General features: G+C 39.0%; 2 protein-coding genes across 2 annotated transcripts; both read left to right on the top strand.

The window, feature by feature from the left end:
- Window positions 1-3,816: 3,816 nt before the first annotated feature.
- LOC126943550 (olfactory receptor 2T10-like) lies at window positions 3,817-4,963 on the top strand. The gene is given in 4 exon segments (XM_050772406.1): window positions 3,817-4,104; window positions 4,292-4,445; window positions 4,448-4,734; window positions 4,736-4,963. Coding segments are annotated over 4 exon segments (948 nt in total). The 5' UTR covers window positions 3,817-3,825.
- An 11,313-nt stretch (window positions 4,964-16,276) lies between these two features.
- Window positions 16,277-17,298, top strand: LOC126943438 (olfactory receptor 2T29-like). Its single transcript, XM_050772137.1, is given in 2 exon segments — window positions 16,277-16,916; window positions 16,919-17,298. Coding segments are annotated over 2 exon segments (948 nt in total). The 3' UTR covers window positions 17,227-17,298.
- Window positions 17,299-18,066: the final 768 nt, after the last annotated feature.

Here is an 18,066-nt window from a genome sequence, read left to right as displayed (position 1 = left end):
GCCTTAAAAAAGGATGAGTTTGTGTCCTTTGTAGGGACATGGATGCAGCTGGAAACCATCATTCTTAGCAAACTATCACAAGAACAGAAAACCAAACACCGCATGTTCTCACTCATAGGTGGGAACTGAACAATGAGATCACTTGGACTCGGGAAGGGGAACATCACACACTGGGGCCTATCATGGGGAGGGGGGAGGGGGGAGGGATTTCATTGGGAGTTATACCTGATGTAAATGACGAGTTGATGGGTGCTGACGAGTGGATGGGTGCAGCACAGCAACATGGCTCAAGTATACATATGTAATAAACCTGCACGTTATGCACATGTCCCCTAGAACTTAAAGTATAATAATAAAAAATAAAAAAAAGAAAAAGATGGAAGTGGCTAGTCCACATGTAGATGTGCTGTAAAATACCCACTGGATTCCAACTATTTGGTACAAAAAAATGTTAAATGTCTCACTAATATCTTTTATATTCATTAATTATTGAAATAATTTTTGGCATATTGGGTTAAAAAATAGATTATCAAAATTAATTTCACCAAAAAAAAAAAACAAACGAAACTCAGTAACTCAGATCTTGAGGCTTTTCCTCCTGGTGATATATTTTTCCAGGCAAATCTGACTTAACATTTTTTTTCTCTGAAAATTGGAGCAATGTTGAATATTAGTTTTCCTTTTCCTTCTTCCTTTCTTCCTTTTTTGCCTTTTTCCCTTTATTAAAAAAACAAACAAAAAAAACAAACAAAAAAAAACCCCACTGATCTCGAAGACCCTGAAAGGGGAACACATGGATGAGTGGGAGATGTCTGATAGAGGTTTAAGCTTCATGGTGAGCAACATAATTCTCCTTCCTGGGTGAAGCATGACTATCACTTTGGAGTATGAATGCCCGCTCAAGGAGGGGTGCTCTCCTTCCTACAGTGCAGATGTTACTACTGGGAAGCCTGTCACAACTGGTTTGCTTTGTTATGAAGGTTTACTTTTGGCAATAGCAATTCTTCAAAATATTTTATTGCTTTGAAGGAACCTAATTGCTGTTCTTTGCCTTGCATGGCTGGCTGTGCTGGTGTCATTTGTTTCCTACAAGTGGACAAATTAATTGATTTGGTTAAGGAGAGTTTTTGCTTTGCAGCTTTATGGACTGAATCCCCGTGTTTCAGTGTCTGTGGAAGAACAGTAGATTGAACTATATGGCCAAGAAATGCAATATCCACTCTCACTTTTGTTCTCGTGAATAAACCTGAGACATGCTCACCCTGACTAGCTCATGTCCATCTCACTACTGATTTGTATAACTATACTCATTGTAAACCACCTGTTCAATTTGGGAAAGTGCCTCCTTGCGTAGATCTAGAGTTAATTAGCTCTGACAGGCACCAATCTTATCCTGGACACTGTCCCTACATGGACTCCATTTTTGGGAGTGGACATTAAATATACTTATTTCACTGAGAAGCTGGGCAACAAGTGAAAATGCTTATTTTCTATATTGTGGAAATTCCGTTGAGTCTTTTCCTTACACCTTTTCCGTCTACTTCCTGATTTTTGAGACATGATGTGATACAGATAATGATTATCATTCAATTTGGCACGTGTGTGTTTTATTTGTCTCAGGTTTTGCCTTCAGTCCAGGTGTACCATGACACTCACATTTTAGTTGTTTTGTCTTATTTGACGGGACAGATGCTGACTGACATTGGCTGGAGCAGGGCTGATAGTGAATTTCTGAAATGGTTTACCTGATTCTCTGCTTTCTTAGTTCTTGGATATCTGAGACAGGGCGTCTATGCTGTTTCACTGCTGGATATATGCTTCATTCGTGGACCATAATTGTTTTTTCAAATTTTTCTAGATGTTGCTTCATTGTCTTTTGGAATCTACTAAACGATTCCACTGAATTTTTGAAGTTTATTGGGAATTCTTTATTTTGCCTTTATACTTAGAAAATTACCTTCTGCTCCAGGAAAAAAATAGTTTATTAGTCTAGTAATTTATTTAGTCTAGTAATTTATTGACTAAAATCTACAATTTGTTATGGCCAATGATACAATGTTTACTGAAAATACCTTCAGTCCCTTTGGTTTTAAATCTCTTAACGTAAGACAGGAATTTGTTAAAAGCTGACATTACTTTACTCTCATGCTTTCTGTGTTCTTTGTACTAAGTATCTCCAAAACAAAATGAAAACCCACGAGATTAGTCTTGGCCAGGGCAAGATATTCGAAATAAAAAAGGAAATATTACGGTACCAATTGCAATAATTCTTATTATAAATTTTAAGTTAATGATAAAGAATAATATAAAGTGTAAGTTACAATGTAAAGGTTACATAAGAGAAGTTACAATATAAAAAGGACGAATGTGTTTGATTTAAATAAACCATTTGACACATGTTAATATATTGAACATTAGTATCTAAAACTTCATTTTATAAAGGATGGATAGCATTTTCTTCAGAGAATAATAATAGCATCCACATGTAAATCACAGAATTCTGAATGAGAGAAAGAGTGCTATCAACTGAAAAGGGCTGACCAGCACCACTGATCCCCAAAAATAACCAGATAGAAGAATTCTACAGTCTATTACAAGGTAATTAATTGACTAGATGCTCTGAGAAGAAACTGGAACTTGGATGATTTGAAGATAGCTAGTTCTCGATTGTACAGCCAGTTACAGGTAGAATTCCTTGTTCTATGTTTTCCTCCCTCTCACTAGTACGTTCGAGAAGTCTTTTAAAAATTGCAACTTCAGGGACCCCTGAGGATATAGCCATAATTTTTTTTTGGTATCTTGAAAGACTGGCAGAACCACAACAGATCAGAACATCTTGATGGAAATCATGAAAATATGAATAAATAAATCACAAGATTAATGTCTTTGTAAGAGGATAAGTGGAAGTAAAAAATGTATTTTATAAATCACATGTGTGTAAAAGCATTTAAATCATTTAGAAAAATTGACAAGTTGTACTAGTGTTTTTAATACTTTTAAAGAAATTTGACTAAATTTGTACCTGTTTATATAAAAGTTTGGAATTTTTGTTTAAAATGTCTACAATTACTGGTTGCTTAATATATTGCTTTTATATATTGAAAAATTGCATGTTCATAGATTTGTAAAAAGATATTTAATAAGAAACCACAAGTATTACTAATCCTTTTTTGCAGAAATGACTCTTGAGGGTCAAATATAGAAATATTTATATTGATTATTAGTTCTGTAAAATCCCATGAAATGGAATTCGGGCAATACAGGCACATGCAACTGTAAGATACTAACACACAAAAAAATAACCAATGTGAACATATAGAAAGTAAAAATAAATATTAGTGACTATATCATTTCCTGTAGGAAATATTTTAATGTCAACTGTATGGACCTCTTCACTGAGAATATAAATATTTCATTCCTACTGTAGATGAGAATCAGATTCGCAATCTAACGTCCTCTGAAACTCACAGCTGATAAACTGATTTTTTTTTTTTTTTTTTTTTTTTTTTTTGAGATGGAGTCTCACTTCTCGCCCAGGTGGGAGTGATGGCCGGATCTCATCACTGCAAGCTCTGCTTCCCGGGTTTACGCCATTCTCCTGCCTCATCTAACATGCTGTCACTCAGGATGGTCTCGATTTTCGTGATCCGCCCGTCTCGGCCTCCCAAAGTGCTGGGATGTCAGGCTTGAAATAAACTGATTTTTACATGGAATTTTAAAAGTTGAAGTGAAGCAAACATACTTTGATGTGGCGCACACAGGATTATAAATAAATAACATTTACTTTTGTCCTCCAGGTAAAGCCACTTCAAGCGATCATACCACATGTGGCTGGCCAACCAGACCCTGGGTGGTGACTTTTTCCTGTTGGGAATCTTTAGCCAGATCTCACACCCTGGCCTCCTCTGCTTGCTTATCTTCAGTATATTTTTGATGGCTGTGACTTGGAATATTACATTGATACTTCTGATCCACATTGACTCCTCTCTGCATACTCCCATATACTTCTTTATAAACCAGCTCTCCCTCATAGACTTGACATATATTTCTGTCACTGTCCCCAAAATGCTGGTGAACCAGCTGGCCAAAGAGAAGACCATCTCAGTCCTTGCTCTATTACAATAATCGTATTCATGTCACTGGCTGCCCGACCTTCTTAGGGACTTGGTGGGCGCCCTTTGAAAGGACTTTCAAGCCCTTTCTGTCACTGGTGAAGCTGGAATTGTTCAGTGCCTATCACGCTACTCACTTCCGCACCCCCAGCAGTGCCTAGACTCAAGTGATTTCATAGGGAAGTGTGGATGTCCTTGGGTGTGGGACCCAGATGTACTTCTACCTGCAGTTGGGAGGTGCAGAGTACTGCCTTCTAGCTGCCATGGCCTATGACCGCTACGTGGCCATCTGTCATCCTCTCCGTTACTCTGTGCTCATGAGCCAGAGGGTATGTCTCTCCTGGCATCAGGTTGCTGGTTCGTGGGCTCAGTGGATGGCTTCATGCTCACTCCCATCACCATGACCTTCCCCTTCTGCAGATCCCATGAGATTCACCACTTCTTCTGTGAAGTCCCTGCTGTTTTGAAGCTCTCTTGCTCAGACACCTCACTTTACAAGATTTTCATGTACTTGTGCTGTGTCATCATGCTCTTGATCCCTGTGACAGTCATTTCTGTGTCTTACTACTTTATCATCCTCACCATCCATAAGATGAACTCAGCTGAGGGTCGGAAGAAGGCCTTTCACCACCTGCTCCTCCCACATGACAGTGGTCAGCCTCTTCTATGGAGCTGCTATTTACAACTACATGCTCCCCAGCTCCCACCACACCCCGGAGAAAGATATGATGGTGTCCTTTTTCTACACTATCCTTACACCTGTGTTGAATCCTATCATTTACAGTTTCAGGAATAAGGATGTCACAGGGGCTTTGAAAAAAATGCTAAGAATGCAGAAAGCTCCATATTAAAGTGTGAAACAACTTAAGTTGGTCCTCTCTTCTTAGGGTCTCTCTCTTCACTTTAGGTGTCCTTCCTATAAAACAATCAGCACATCGTGGTGGTGTCTGACTCCCTGAGTTGCCATTCAGGGGGTTTCTGCCCACTGTTCTTCTCTCCTATAATCACACTTGATGATGTTCACTTATCTCCTCCCCCCTCTTCCCTCATAGCATTGATCTGTAGTCCAGTCCTTCGGGGCCAACAGTCCTTTTTTAGATTGGAGTTGATAAATATGAAAATAAATGTGTTTACGACCCTTGAGCACCTTGTACCAGAGAGAAAATTTGTTTTGATATCATGGGCTCATTGAATATGAAATAACCCATATTCAGATTGTTCCTCCGCATCCACTCTTGCTAAAGACTTCATTCACCACCTCATTAGACCCTCACCCTCTGTGGTTGAAGCTAAGGTCATCCACATTTCACAAGTGACAAAACAGCCTTTGAGGCTTCCCCTGACTTGCCCCAAGCAGGAGATCCTCAGGGGAAGGAGGTTCATTCATCTATAGGCATTTGGGGCTAAACACATTCAAGACCTCAGAGATGCTAAATGTACAGTTGAGATTTTTCTTCCATCAGAATTTTTAGAATGTGTTTCAATCAAGTTATTTTCTGTGAGCATATGAAAAGTCCAACCTCAAATTAGACCAGACACATGGGCTATACAGAACACATCTGTTTGGAGTAGAATTGGTTCATTCATAGACTTCTTAACCAGAGAAATAGGGAAGTATCTCACACTTCTCCCTGTTCAAGCCAAAGGTGACACATACTTAGAATATAACTTCAAATCAGTTTTATGTATGTGCATGGTTGTATTTGTATTAATTTATTTAACAAATAACAATGATAACACCTTGTGTGACTTATGATCTGGCACCATTTTTAGTGTGTGACACGGATGGAACACTTTTATTTTCACAGCCTAATATTAGCTTTATTCTACAGTTGATTTAACTGAGATTCGTGGGTTTGAGAAACTTGAACAAGGGTATGCAGCTTAGAAATTGCTCAACAGGGATGTAAGCCCAGGCAAGCAGGCTGGAGTCCCTGCCCCTGACCACTGCATGTGCTACCTCTTGTGGAGTCTGTGGCCTTTTCCACACTGCGTTGCCTCTCCATCTGGGAGGGCCATACTCCAATGCTGGAAACACTATAGTTCTTTCCATACCCAGTGTTTTCACATAGCTTTCCCTCTCTTCAGAATGCTCTTTTTCATCTGTAAGTACAAGGATACAAAGATAACTTCCATGACTCTGTTACATTCCTAAGTCATTTGTTGCATGACTGAATAGTCATTCAACAAATAACTACTGACCCCCCTAAAGTTTGCCAGGCCCTGTTCTACAAACTGAGGATGCATCAATGAGCAAAACAAAGAAAAATCTTCATCTTTTTAGCACTTAAAAGGGTATATACAGAATATAAATTTGGTAATTGATAAGAATACATGGCATATTAGAAGAAAACTGCATGCAGTGGGGCTCCTGCAGCTGTGTAGGTGTCTTCCGCCTGCTTGGTGTCCTCATCCTCCTCCTGGGGCTACAGCGGCATCCTGGCTGGATCTGACGGGCTGATGGCGGGGAATGAGAGCTTACCATGCAGAACCTCAGCACGCTTGGCTCCTGCCTGGACAAGGTGTGCGCCCTGAATGTGCGGACCATGGGAGACGGAGACGAAGATCCGCGACTGGTACCAGAAGCAGGGGCCTGGGCCCGGGCCCTCCTGCGACTCCAGCAGCTCCTACAAGACCATCGAGGACCTGCGGGAAAAGATATTCTTGGGGCCACCACTGAGAACCGCAGGACTGTCCTACAGATGGACAACGCCCGTGTGGCCGCAGAGCACTTCCGGGCCAAGCCTGAAACAGAAAGCTCTGCGCATGCGCTTGGAGGGCGCCATCAAAGTGCGCAGGTGCGGGACGAGCTGACCTAGGCAGGACCCGCCTGGAGATGCAGATCCAAGCCTGAAAGAGGAGCTGGCGTCCCTGAAAAAGAACCACGAGGAGGAAGTTGGTGGCTGAGGGGCCAAGCGGGAGGCCAGGTCAGTGTGGAGGTGATTTGGCTTCCGGCACCGATCTGGCCGAGATCCCGAGTGACCTGCAAGCCAATGTGAGGTCATGGCGGAACCGGAAGGAGCTGACGTCCGGTTCACCAGCCGGGCTGGGGAGCTGAACTGGGAGGTCGCTGGCCACACGAAGCAGCTCCAGATGAGCAGGTCCAATGTCACTCACCTGCGGGGCACCCTCCAGGGTCTTGAGATTGAGCTGCAGTCGCAGCTCGGCCTGAAAGCTGCCTTGGAAGCCACACTGGTGGAAACTGCGGTGTGCTTTGGGGCCCAGCTGGCGCAGATCCGGGCTCTGAGGAGACGTATTGAAGGGCCGGTTGGCCACTGTGTGAGCTGACAGCGGCAGGGGCAGGAGGTCGCCACCTACCGCAGCCTGCTCAAGAGCCAGGGAGATCATTCCAACAACCTCTCCACCTCCAAGGGCCTCTGAGGCGGCAGGCTCCGTGGCTTCTGCCCTCCTTCAGAGGGTGTCTCCTCGGTAGGGAGACAGGAAGGAAGGGCTCTTCCCCTGAACTGCAATAAAATTCTTTGGCCCAAGGGGGGAAAAAAGAATGAAAGATGTAGCAGGCAATAACTAACCAAAGAATGAAATTTTTTTTAAAAAAAATGCAATTAATGTGAAATAATGCAGCATTTGAGACAACAAGCACTAGTAGAGATAGTGATGACTGGAACCAACAACCAGGAAAATATTGCAAGTCTAATCTTGCATAGAACTGATACCAAATCTTCACGATACATAAAAAAATGAAAAAATGGAAATCCGTAATCACAATGGCAGATTTTTTTTGGTATGTGATTCATCTGGCTTATTTTCAACCTGATTGAGGTACAGTTGATGAATAGAAATTGTACAGATGAAAGCTGTACATATTGATTTTCATATATGTACATGTTATGAAATCATGACCACCATCAAGCTCGTTAACATTTCCATCACCTCAGTTATTTTTTTGGGGGGTGGGGGGGAGGGTGTGGTTAGAACACTTAAGATATCCTCTCAACAAATGTCAAGTATACAAGATTTATTCTCTTAACAGATGTCAAGTCTACAAGACTATTGCTAACTGTAGTCACCATGCTGTACATTAGCCCTCTAGAAATTATTCATTTTTGCATGACTGAACTTTGTACCATTTGACCAATCCTTATTCATTTCCCTAAACTCCTAATCACTGGGCACCAACATGCTACTGTTTCTATGAGCTAGTCTACTATTTTAGATAAGTGAGAATATATGGTATTCGTCTTTCTGTGTATTTTTCACTTAGCATAATATCATTCAGGTTCATTCATGTTGTCCCAAATGGCAGGACTAACTTTGGGGCTAAGAAATAAAGAATATTTCATTGTGCTAATATGTGTATGTGTATTTTCATTCATTCATTTAGAGTTATTTTTCTATTTTTGCTATTGTGAATACTGCAATAAACACTGGTGTGCTGCTACCTCTTTGAGATCCCGATTTCACTTCTTTGGGTGAACCATGACCTAGAAGCATGATTGCTAGATCATAGGATAGTACTATTTTTAACTCTTTGAAGAAACACTATACTGTTTTTATAATTGCTGTGCCAATTTTCATTCTCACCAAACGATGTTCAAAGGTTTCTTTTTCCCCACTTCCCTCTCTTGTTTCATCTGTAATGAGGGCTATTCTAACAGGTGGGAGGTGATACCTCGTTGTGGTTTTAGTTTGCATTTGCCTGATGCTTAGTGATGTTGAGCTCTTTTTATTTACCTGATGGCCATTTTTATGTCTTTTGAGAAATGCCTACCCAGGTCATTTACTTATTTTAAATCAAGGTAATTGGTTTTTGCTATTGAGTCGTTTGAGCTCCTTATAAGTTTTGGATATTACCCCCTTTACAGATACATGGTTTGCAGATATTTTCTCCCATTCTGTAGATTGTCTTTTCACTTTGTTGATCACTTGGCCAATTATGCTCAGGTTGCTTTCTGTTCTCCCTATTGTTTCATTGGTCTATATGTCCATTTTTCTTTTATGACAGTTCTTTACTGTGATAATTCCCATATCTTTGTGTGATATATTTTGAAATAAATGTGATGCCTCTAGTTTTCTCTTGTTCAAGATTGATTTGGATATTTGAGATCTTTTATGGTTCTAGATGTATTTTCTTATTGGTTTTTTATTTCTGTAAAAAATACCACTGATATTTTATAGAAATTGCTATTTATAGATTGTTTTGCTTAATAAGGACATTTTAAACAATGTTAATTCTTCAAATCTACAAATTTGAAGATTTGTTAATTTTCAAGTCAGTGAATACAGTGCCTTTCCATGTTATTTGTCTCCTTCAATATCTTTGACTCTAATGTATTATGATTCTTAGTGTAGTAGTCTTCTGTCCCATTGGATATGTATTCCTAAATATATTATTTTTTGCTATTTTAAATGGGATTGCTTTCTTATTTTCCTTCCAAATAACTCATTGTTTGCAGAAGTGTCACTGATTTTTGTGTGCCATTTTATGTTCTGCAACTTTACTGAATTTGTTTATTAGTTCAAATAGTTTTTTGGTGTAATCTTATATATAAAAACCCTAAGGCCATGTCATCTGCAAATAGAAATGATTTTAATATTTTTCTAATTTTGATGCTTTTTTGTCTAATTGCTCTGGCTAGGACTTTCAGTAGCATGTTAAATAGAAGTGGTGACAATGGACATCCGCATTTTGTACCAGATCATAGGAGAAAGATTTTCATTTTTTATTATGTTAACTGTGGGCTTTTCACACATGATAGGTTGTGTTGAAGTAAGTTCATTCCCTCTGTTACTATTGTTGCTAATAAAGTTAAAAATAAGTAGAAAGCTGAAACTGTATCCTTTCAGTACTCCTTATACGAAAATTAATTCAAGATGGATTAGAGACTTAAATGTTAGACCTAATACCATAAAAACCCTAGAAGAAAACCTAGGTAATACCATTCAGGACATAGGCATGGGCAAGGACTTCATGTCTAAAACACCAAAAGCAATGGCAACAAAAGCCAAAACTGACAAACGGGATCTAAGTAAACTAAAGAGCTTCTGCACAGCAAAAGAAACTACCATCAGAGTGAACAGGCAACCTACAAAATGGGAGAAAATTTTTGCAATCTACTCATCTGACAAAGGGCTAATATTCAGAACCTATAAAGAACTCAATCAAATTTACAAGAAAAAAACAACCCCATCAAAAAGTGGGCAAAGGATATGAACAGACATTTCTCAAAAGAAGACATGCATACAGCCAACAGACACATGAAAAAATGCTCGTCATCAGTGGCCATCAGAGAAATGCAAATCAAAACCACAATGAGATACCATCTCACACCAGTTAGAATGGCAATCATTAAAAAGTCAGGAAATGAACAAAGTGCTTTGAGGAATCAAATGATTTTTTTGTCTTTCCCCTAAATAATTCTAACTCAAATGACGATGGTTTTACACAATTCCTCATCACAGAGGGTTTTTGTATAGCTTCATTCTCTTAAGGAAAAGAAAGTCTTAAATTCCACAACTTCTGGCCTCAAAGAAATCTATATGTAGTTACAGAAATAACGCAATCTCCGAATTGCCCCCTAATTATATCATGTACACACAAACACAAAAACATAAACATATTGGAAAGTTACAAAAATCATAATTAGAGTGTAAGTTACCTATTAGCTTAATATTTGTTCAGTTTCTCTTTCTCCCCTGCTACTAAAGTTACACACAATTAAAACACCTGATTTGGCATCATCTTTTGTGACTTCAGAGGTAGGGAAGCACTCTGCGCTCCACACGCAGCTATGGAATTTTTCTTGGTCTTTTCACTTACTTTTAAAAACTGATTTTGTGAAAGCATTCCTATTTCTCCACCTCCTCTCCAGCATCTGTTTCCTGAATTTTTAGTGATCGCCATTCTAACTGGTGTGAGATGGTATCTCATTGTGGTTTTGATTTGCATTTCTCTAAAGACCAGTGATGATGAGCTTTTTTTCATGTTTGTTAGCTGCATAAATGTCTTTTGAGAAGTGTCTGTCCATATCCTCCACCCACTTTTGGGGTTTTTTTTTTTTTTTTTTTGAGGTCCTGCCTTCTCAAAATAGCTCTTTTCAGTGCTGGGATTCACCACAGTTTTGACACTTCTTACCAAGATCCAGAAGTTCCCAGCAAGAGACTTTTGTGCCTGGTTGGCTGCTATATTATTGCTGCTATGAGGGGATACGATTATAGGAGCTCCTCTTCTACCATCATGCTAATATTTTTAATCTTTGTATTAAGAATAGTTCTCTAGCACATTATTCAACTTGGATTTTACTCAGTAAGTTAAATTTAAAACTGTGAAACCAGACAGCAAGTTATCTGCTGTCAAGATACAACAGTGACACTGATGTGTAGGATGGACATTCCTATTCTGAAAAAGAGAAATTGGAAGTAATAAAGAAATCTTGGAGCCAAAGCAAGCCTGAAACTGTCAGGGCAAGTTTCAGTAGATTTTAGGACTTGAGGTCCTCTTTGGCTTGATATCCTGACCTCCAGTCCATAAAGGTGGTGGCCCCTCTTCCTTTGTTCTGGGCATGTATCTTTCCATTTCTTTATATCTCTGATGGTGTCTTCAGGATCGTTTACAAAATTTTTGACATGTTTTATATGTTTATAGCTCTTAACATTTATTTTTGCTTTTATAAATATTTTCTCAGTTTACATTTAAAATGTAAAAAAGGTAAAACTTAAGCAGGATTTCCACCATAAATATTACTGTTGAAAAAATATGTATCAATAGTTCTTGTCATTGTTAATACGTTTTAAGTATTTTTAAATAAAAATATTCTCTTCAAAAAATATATATCTCAATAATCTGAATTATTGTGGAAGAATTTTATTAAAATTATTTTAAAATCCATACTCGACCTCTAAGTGTTTGGATGCCTGGGAGACCTATCATGCTTGTTTATAAAAATCTGCAACATTTTAACAATATCAGCTCTTTCCAAATATATTTTATTGTATTCCAATCAGTACGATTAGTTAGATCTTTTGAACCTAGCCAAATAGATCAACTGAAAGGGAAAAAATAACTGTTAAAAGCTTGACTATTTTGAACATGAACATACAGGAAGACAAGAATTGTTTCACTAGATGTTTAAAATCGTCATGAGGGGAACACCCAATAAAACAAGGTATTTTAAAGGAATCCAGTGAAAGACCAATGGAAAAGAAGAGATCATGTGTAAACTTAGCCTCCCCTGCTCTGGCTTCTGGGATAGGATGTTGACCCTCCTTCCTTGTGCAATCCCATTGTTTCCTCCAGACACACTGGTTCTCACACCCATGATTTCAGGACTGCCTTCTCTTATGAACTCTGGATTCATGGATGCACTAGCCTTGCTGCATAATCTTCATCTAAATGTGTACTGGGCAACTGGAGTCCCAAATTTGTTTCAGCGTTCCATGCCAACCTGCCCAGCCCCCAAATTCCTGTGTGTATAAATAGCAATCCAACTTTACCTCCTCCACCAAAAACCCCTTGCCCAGACACCGTATCTCTCATCAGGACTAGCTCTTATTCTATACATACATATAGAATATATACATCTTATTATTGTATACATACATATAGAATATATTTTGTAAAGTGGAAAAGGTTAAGTCTATTAACTAACTCATATGTTTCATAGAGAAGATTTTGATGATGAGATCTGAGATTATTATAAATATTGGTTAAGAGTATGCATTTAAAAACAGAGGTAAAAATTTTAAAAGCCATTAGAAGAAAACCAGAATGGTTCAGGAGAGCTACCTACTGACTTCTTTAGCTCTCTTAATTGCATTCTTCTTCAAATCCCAGAGGTGATGTGTCAACGGAAAGCTTTCATCCACTCCCCTAGTGGACATGGTAAAAGCAGGCATGATGTCACCTCCTTACTTCTCTTTGTGCTCTTAACCTGACCACACACCACCAGCTCGTCTCGGTGAGGTTCAAGACAGTGTCTGATGGTGAGTTCTGCCAGAAGACAGGCAGTACTGATAGAAACAAAAGGGTAAGCTCTGCTCTCGACTTGTTCTGCTTCTGAAACATTCTATTAGGAACAAAAGGGTAATCACGGCTCTCCACTTGTTCTGCTTCTGAAACATTCTATTAGGAACAAAAAGGTAATCACGGCTCTCCACTTGTTCTGCTTCTGAAACATTCTGTTAGTTCTTCACAGTATTTCCTCATTTTGTCTTAATTTTTTAATGGAGAAAAACACTTGTGATTCTTTCTTAAAACTTCTATATAACACTTATTTACTGTGACATAATTGTAAATGGATTTTCAATTTCCATTTATGGAAAAAATCTTTTTCTATATTTTGGGATTTTTATACAAAGATGCATTTATTTTTCCTGTCACTAAAGTTTTATAGAGGAAAAGTGACTGATTTTCTTTTGAGTGGCGATGATTTCTGAGGGTTACAAAACTCTAGAAACAATGTCTCAATCATTTTATATTTCCCTGATAAAACCCACAGAGTGTGGCCTAAACCCAAGTGTAGACTGCGGAGGGAGGATGGTGTCCGTTAGAGAACTGAGGCAGAGTCACGTGCTCTGGGTCCCACTCTTGGGCTGAGACATGCGTTCTTTCTCAGGTTAGGTGTGTGACATTAGGCAGGCACCCTGAGAACCTGAATTTTTATAATATGTAAAAAGAGAAAATAATATGAAGTAACTCATAGGCTCTTGGGAAAGAAGAAATGTAAAGTATTAAACAATTTTAATATTGGTATTAGAACAATTCCTGGGATGGTGTCTGCTTCAAATAAAGATTTGATATGACTCTATTTATACTTATAATAAATCCCAAGTTAAACATGCATTAAGCAATTTACATAAAATTCAAACAAGCGGATAGAGAAGAACAAGAATGAACAGGGGACCAGTCACTACGTGTGGACACAGTGTTTCCATATCTGTCCCATGTCCTGGGTGAGCTTTCTGAGTGGCTTCATGATAGTGATCCCCATTTACCAAAGTGCAGCACAAAGATTTGCTTAGCAAACCCCGCATCTCCCTGCCCTCCTGCTTCCCCTGAATTTACTGAGCAAATACGTTTTAAGGCTTCAAATGTGCTGGTCACTCTGGTCCTTGCTTCACTTTGGCCACAAATACAGACGAGATCAGCAGTTGTGTTTTGCAGTTTATTGGAATGTTTTAAAATTGTACACAGATCTCAGTCACCATTTGCCAGTGGGGACCGTGTTTGACACAAATCATCTACCCACCTACCTACCTATCTATTCGTATATATAGAAATATATAGACACACAAAATGTCTCAGATTTGTTGGGTATTTATATTAAAGCATCAAAGCATCCCAGCATATTGGAACTTTTGGTGAATTGAATATTAACTAGTTTTTATAATTATAAGAATACAAAATGTATTTGAAACTTGTAAATTCATTCTAAAATGTCCCTGCATCATAACCACAGCTAAAGTCTTCCCAGAAAGAGGAGTTACTATGTTCTTATTCTTGACAAGGGCTATCAAAATTTAACATTTAACATGTCAGAAGTTGAAAAGTTGGAAAGGTTTAATTTCTTTCGGAGAAAACGTGGAAAAACTGTTATGGACTATTTCAGAAAGGCCGGATATATTTTGTGTCTATTGCCCTTATTTATTTTGTAGCTATTTTAAAAATTCCGCTTTAAATCCCATTTACAAAATCATTTTTCCCTGAATAGACTCACTGTGACCTCCTTAAGTGCACTGAAGTTCAATTCATCTTTGATTCATCTTCAGCATATAACACAGACAGGCTGTGAGTGTCACGGTAGAGAAGGAAACAGTGAGTTGAAGTCAGAGGCATCTCAGTGTTTGATTTCCTCCCTGCTCTCAGTGGAATGAAAGATTGATTGTGGCAGGCAGTGAAGCACATGACGTTTGCAAAACCAACTGAAGCTTTGTCTGATAAACAGCAGTGACCCTCCAAATTCTAGTTATTCCTTGCTGAGATTTAATGAGCTTTAAAATGAGGGGAGCTATAAGGAGATGAGGTTGGAGGACCATATACTAGACAGGAAGGACATGGGATTCTCCAAAAAGCTCTGCATAACCAAGGTTAAAATAAGAAATGTAGAATATAGTTATATATTCACCTGTGTATGTTTACATAAATATGTTTACATTATATTTACATAAAACCAGAATATTTACACATAAACACACAAATATAAAAACCAAAGTTGTTTTTTTCAAGTGGGTCATATGCTTTATTTTGCAGACCTTCTGCATTTTTATTTTGAAAATCAACTTCTTAAATGTATGAACAGGTACTGCATCTGGAGAATGGAAGTTAATGCATCTTATATAATAATCATAGTAGCAACCATCTTAGGTAGGTTGTGCAGAATAATGTAGATATTAACTCTTTAAGCTAAGAGTATATGTGTTCATCAGAAACTGTACTATTCTAAACACTTTCATTACGTTTCCTCATTTTACCCTCATCACACCTGAGCTCAAACATGATTTTTTTTCTTTTTGATGTAGACTGGAGAAAGGAATGGCAGATAGAGAAAAAGATGGACCTATGCTGGGGTCTGTGTGTGTGCTCCTTACTCATGTCCTGCAATGTCTAAAGGGTCAGTCGTGTGTGAGGACCCTTCCCTGCTCATGAGAATGTGAGGCTCGCTCCATGCAATCACAGAGCCTCACAGCATGGCCCGATCCTATGGGGGGAAGAATTTCAAACATCTGGTATAACTTTTCCAAGTTACGCTTTAGTTACTTGCTACATCTTTCTTATATCAAATATACCCCTGAGTATTTTGAAGATGCCTATTTTCTTAAACCAGAGATGTTAATTCAATCTAGCCCTCTATGACAAAAACTCTAGAAATGACGAGTTTGATTTATCTTTCAATGAGTCACATTTGTGTTAGCAGAGGAGGGTGGTTCTGCAAATTTCCAGCACTTGTTGATAAATGACACTATGAGGAAAGTTTATTAATTTGAACCGTGACAACCTTACTATTAGTTACCAATTCTTTTGGCCTATAGTTGTGAATTCTTTTTGTAAATTTGTTATATGTCATTTATATACTAAAATATCCAGACCCACGAGACTTACTCAGGTAGCACAATCGGCATACACGAACGTGAGTACTCACTAAACACTTGTTACAAAGGGATGCATTACACTAACTCCAAAACTCTCTTGGTGGCCTAGGTGAAACCTCATGGCCAACACCACCTGGATGGCCAACCACACTGGATGGTCAGATTTCATCCTGATGGGACTCTTCAGACCATCCAAACATCCAGCTCTACTGTGTGTGGTCATTTTTGTGGTTTTCCTGATGGCATTGTCTGGAAATGCTGTCCTGAACCTTCTGATACACTGTGACGCCCACCTCCACACCCCCATGTACTTTTTCATCAGTCAGTTGTCTCTCATGGACATGGTGTACATTTCTGTCACTGTGCCCAAGATGCTCCTGGACCAGGTCATGGGTGTGAATCAGCTCTCAGCCCCTGAGTGTGGGATGCAGATGTTCCTCTATGTGACACTAGTAGGTTCGGAATTTTTCCTTTTAGCTGCCATGGCCTATGACCGCTACGTGGCCATCTGCCATCCTCTCCGTTACCCTGTCCTCATGACCCATAGGGTGTGTCTCTTCCTGGCCTCGGGCTGCTGGCTCCTGGGCTCAGTGGATGGCTTCATGCTCACTCCCATCACCATGACCTTCCCCTTCTGCAGATCCCGGGAGATTGATCATTTCTTCTGTGAAGTTCCTGCTGTATTAACGGTCCTGTCCTGCTTGGACACCTCCCTCTATGAGACCCTCATGTACCTATGCTGTGTTCTCATGCTCCTCATTCTGTGATGGTCATTTCAAGCTCCTATTTACTTAACCTTCTCACCATCCACAGGATGAACTCAGCAGAGGGCCGGAAGAAGGCCTTTGCCACCTGCTCTTCCCACCTGACTGTGGTCATCCTCTTCTATGGGGCTGCCATCTACACCTACATGCTCCCCAGCTCCTTCCACACCCCTGAGAAGGACATGATGGTATCTGTCTTCTATACCATCCTCACTCCAGTGCTGAACCCTTTAATCTATAGTCTTAGGAATAAGGATGTCATGGGGGCTCTGAAGAAAATGTTAACTGTGAGAATTGTTCTTTAGGAAATCATAAAGTAGGACATTTGGATATAATGATTTATTTTCCTTTTCTCTACCCATCAGGTACTTAGGATTTTATCCCCGTGTTGTTCCTTAAACTCTCATACCATGATGTCTCATCTCATTTTTATCTCATGTTGAGGAATTCTTCCACTGTGTGGAAATTCTATTTTGCCATCCTTGTCCACCAAAAATTCTTATACAATTGTGTTGTAGTAATGTAACATTTTTGGAAGTGGATAACTGCTCTTTAATTTTGTGAAAAAGTATTCATAACCTTAGGAAATGCATAATAAAATATTTAGAGAAATAAAGGTCATGAGGTGTTCAAATGATGAGAGGGAGAGAGGGGGGCAGTGAAACAAACTGAGCACAGTGTTGCTGCCACAGTTGAGTCTAGGTGAACGGTATGTAGGTATTAATTGTACTATTCTTTTTTAATGATAGTTTTCTGTAAATTTCAAATAATTTACAAATAAAGAATTAAATGCCAGGCTTTTCTTCCTTTTTGAAAATATTCTCTTTTCACTTGGTGAATTGTGACATCTTAGAAATCATGCTCATTTCATTGTGTCTAATAATTACTGAGAAAATCCAGTCATCCCCTCTTTATTGAGGGCTACCTTTTTCTGCATGGTCTGATTCTGACAGCACCTAGTCGATATTGCCTCTCTGAAATATTCAGTGCCATATGGTATACTGAGGATGTAAGATCACATAATGGACTGCAGAAAAAATATTACACCTGAGTGGAAGGAGTTTTAGGGAAGGTTACCTGCCCAGGGTGATTCCTGAGCTGAGATTTCAAACATGTAACTTGTTATACAAACAAGGAAAGTGATG

The sequence above is a fragment of the Macaca thibetana genome, chromosome 1 (genome assembly GCF_024542745.1).
Source record: "Macaca thibetana thibetana isolate TM-01 chromosome 1, ASM2454274v1, whole genome shotgun sequence".
Lineage (NCBI taxonomy): Eukaryota > Metazoa > Chordata > Mammalia > Primates > Cercopithecidae > Macaca > Macaca thibetana.
Note: the sequence above shows the minus strand (reverse complement) of the source record. Positions and strands in the feature narration are given on the sequence as shown.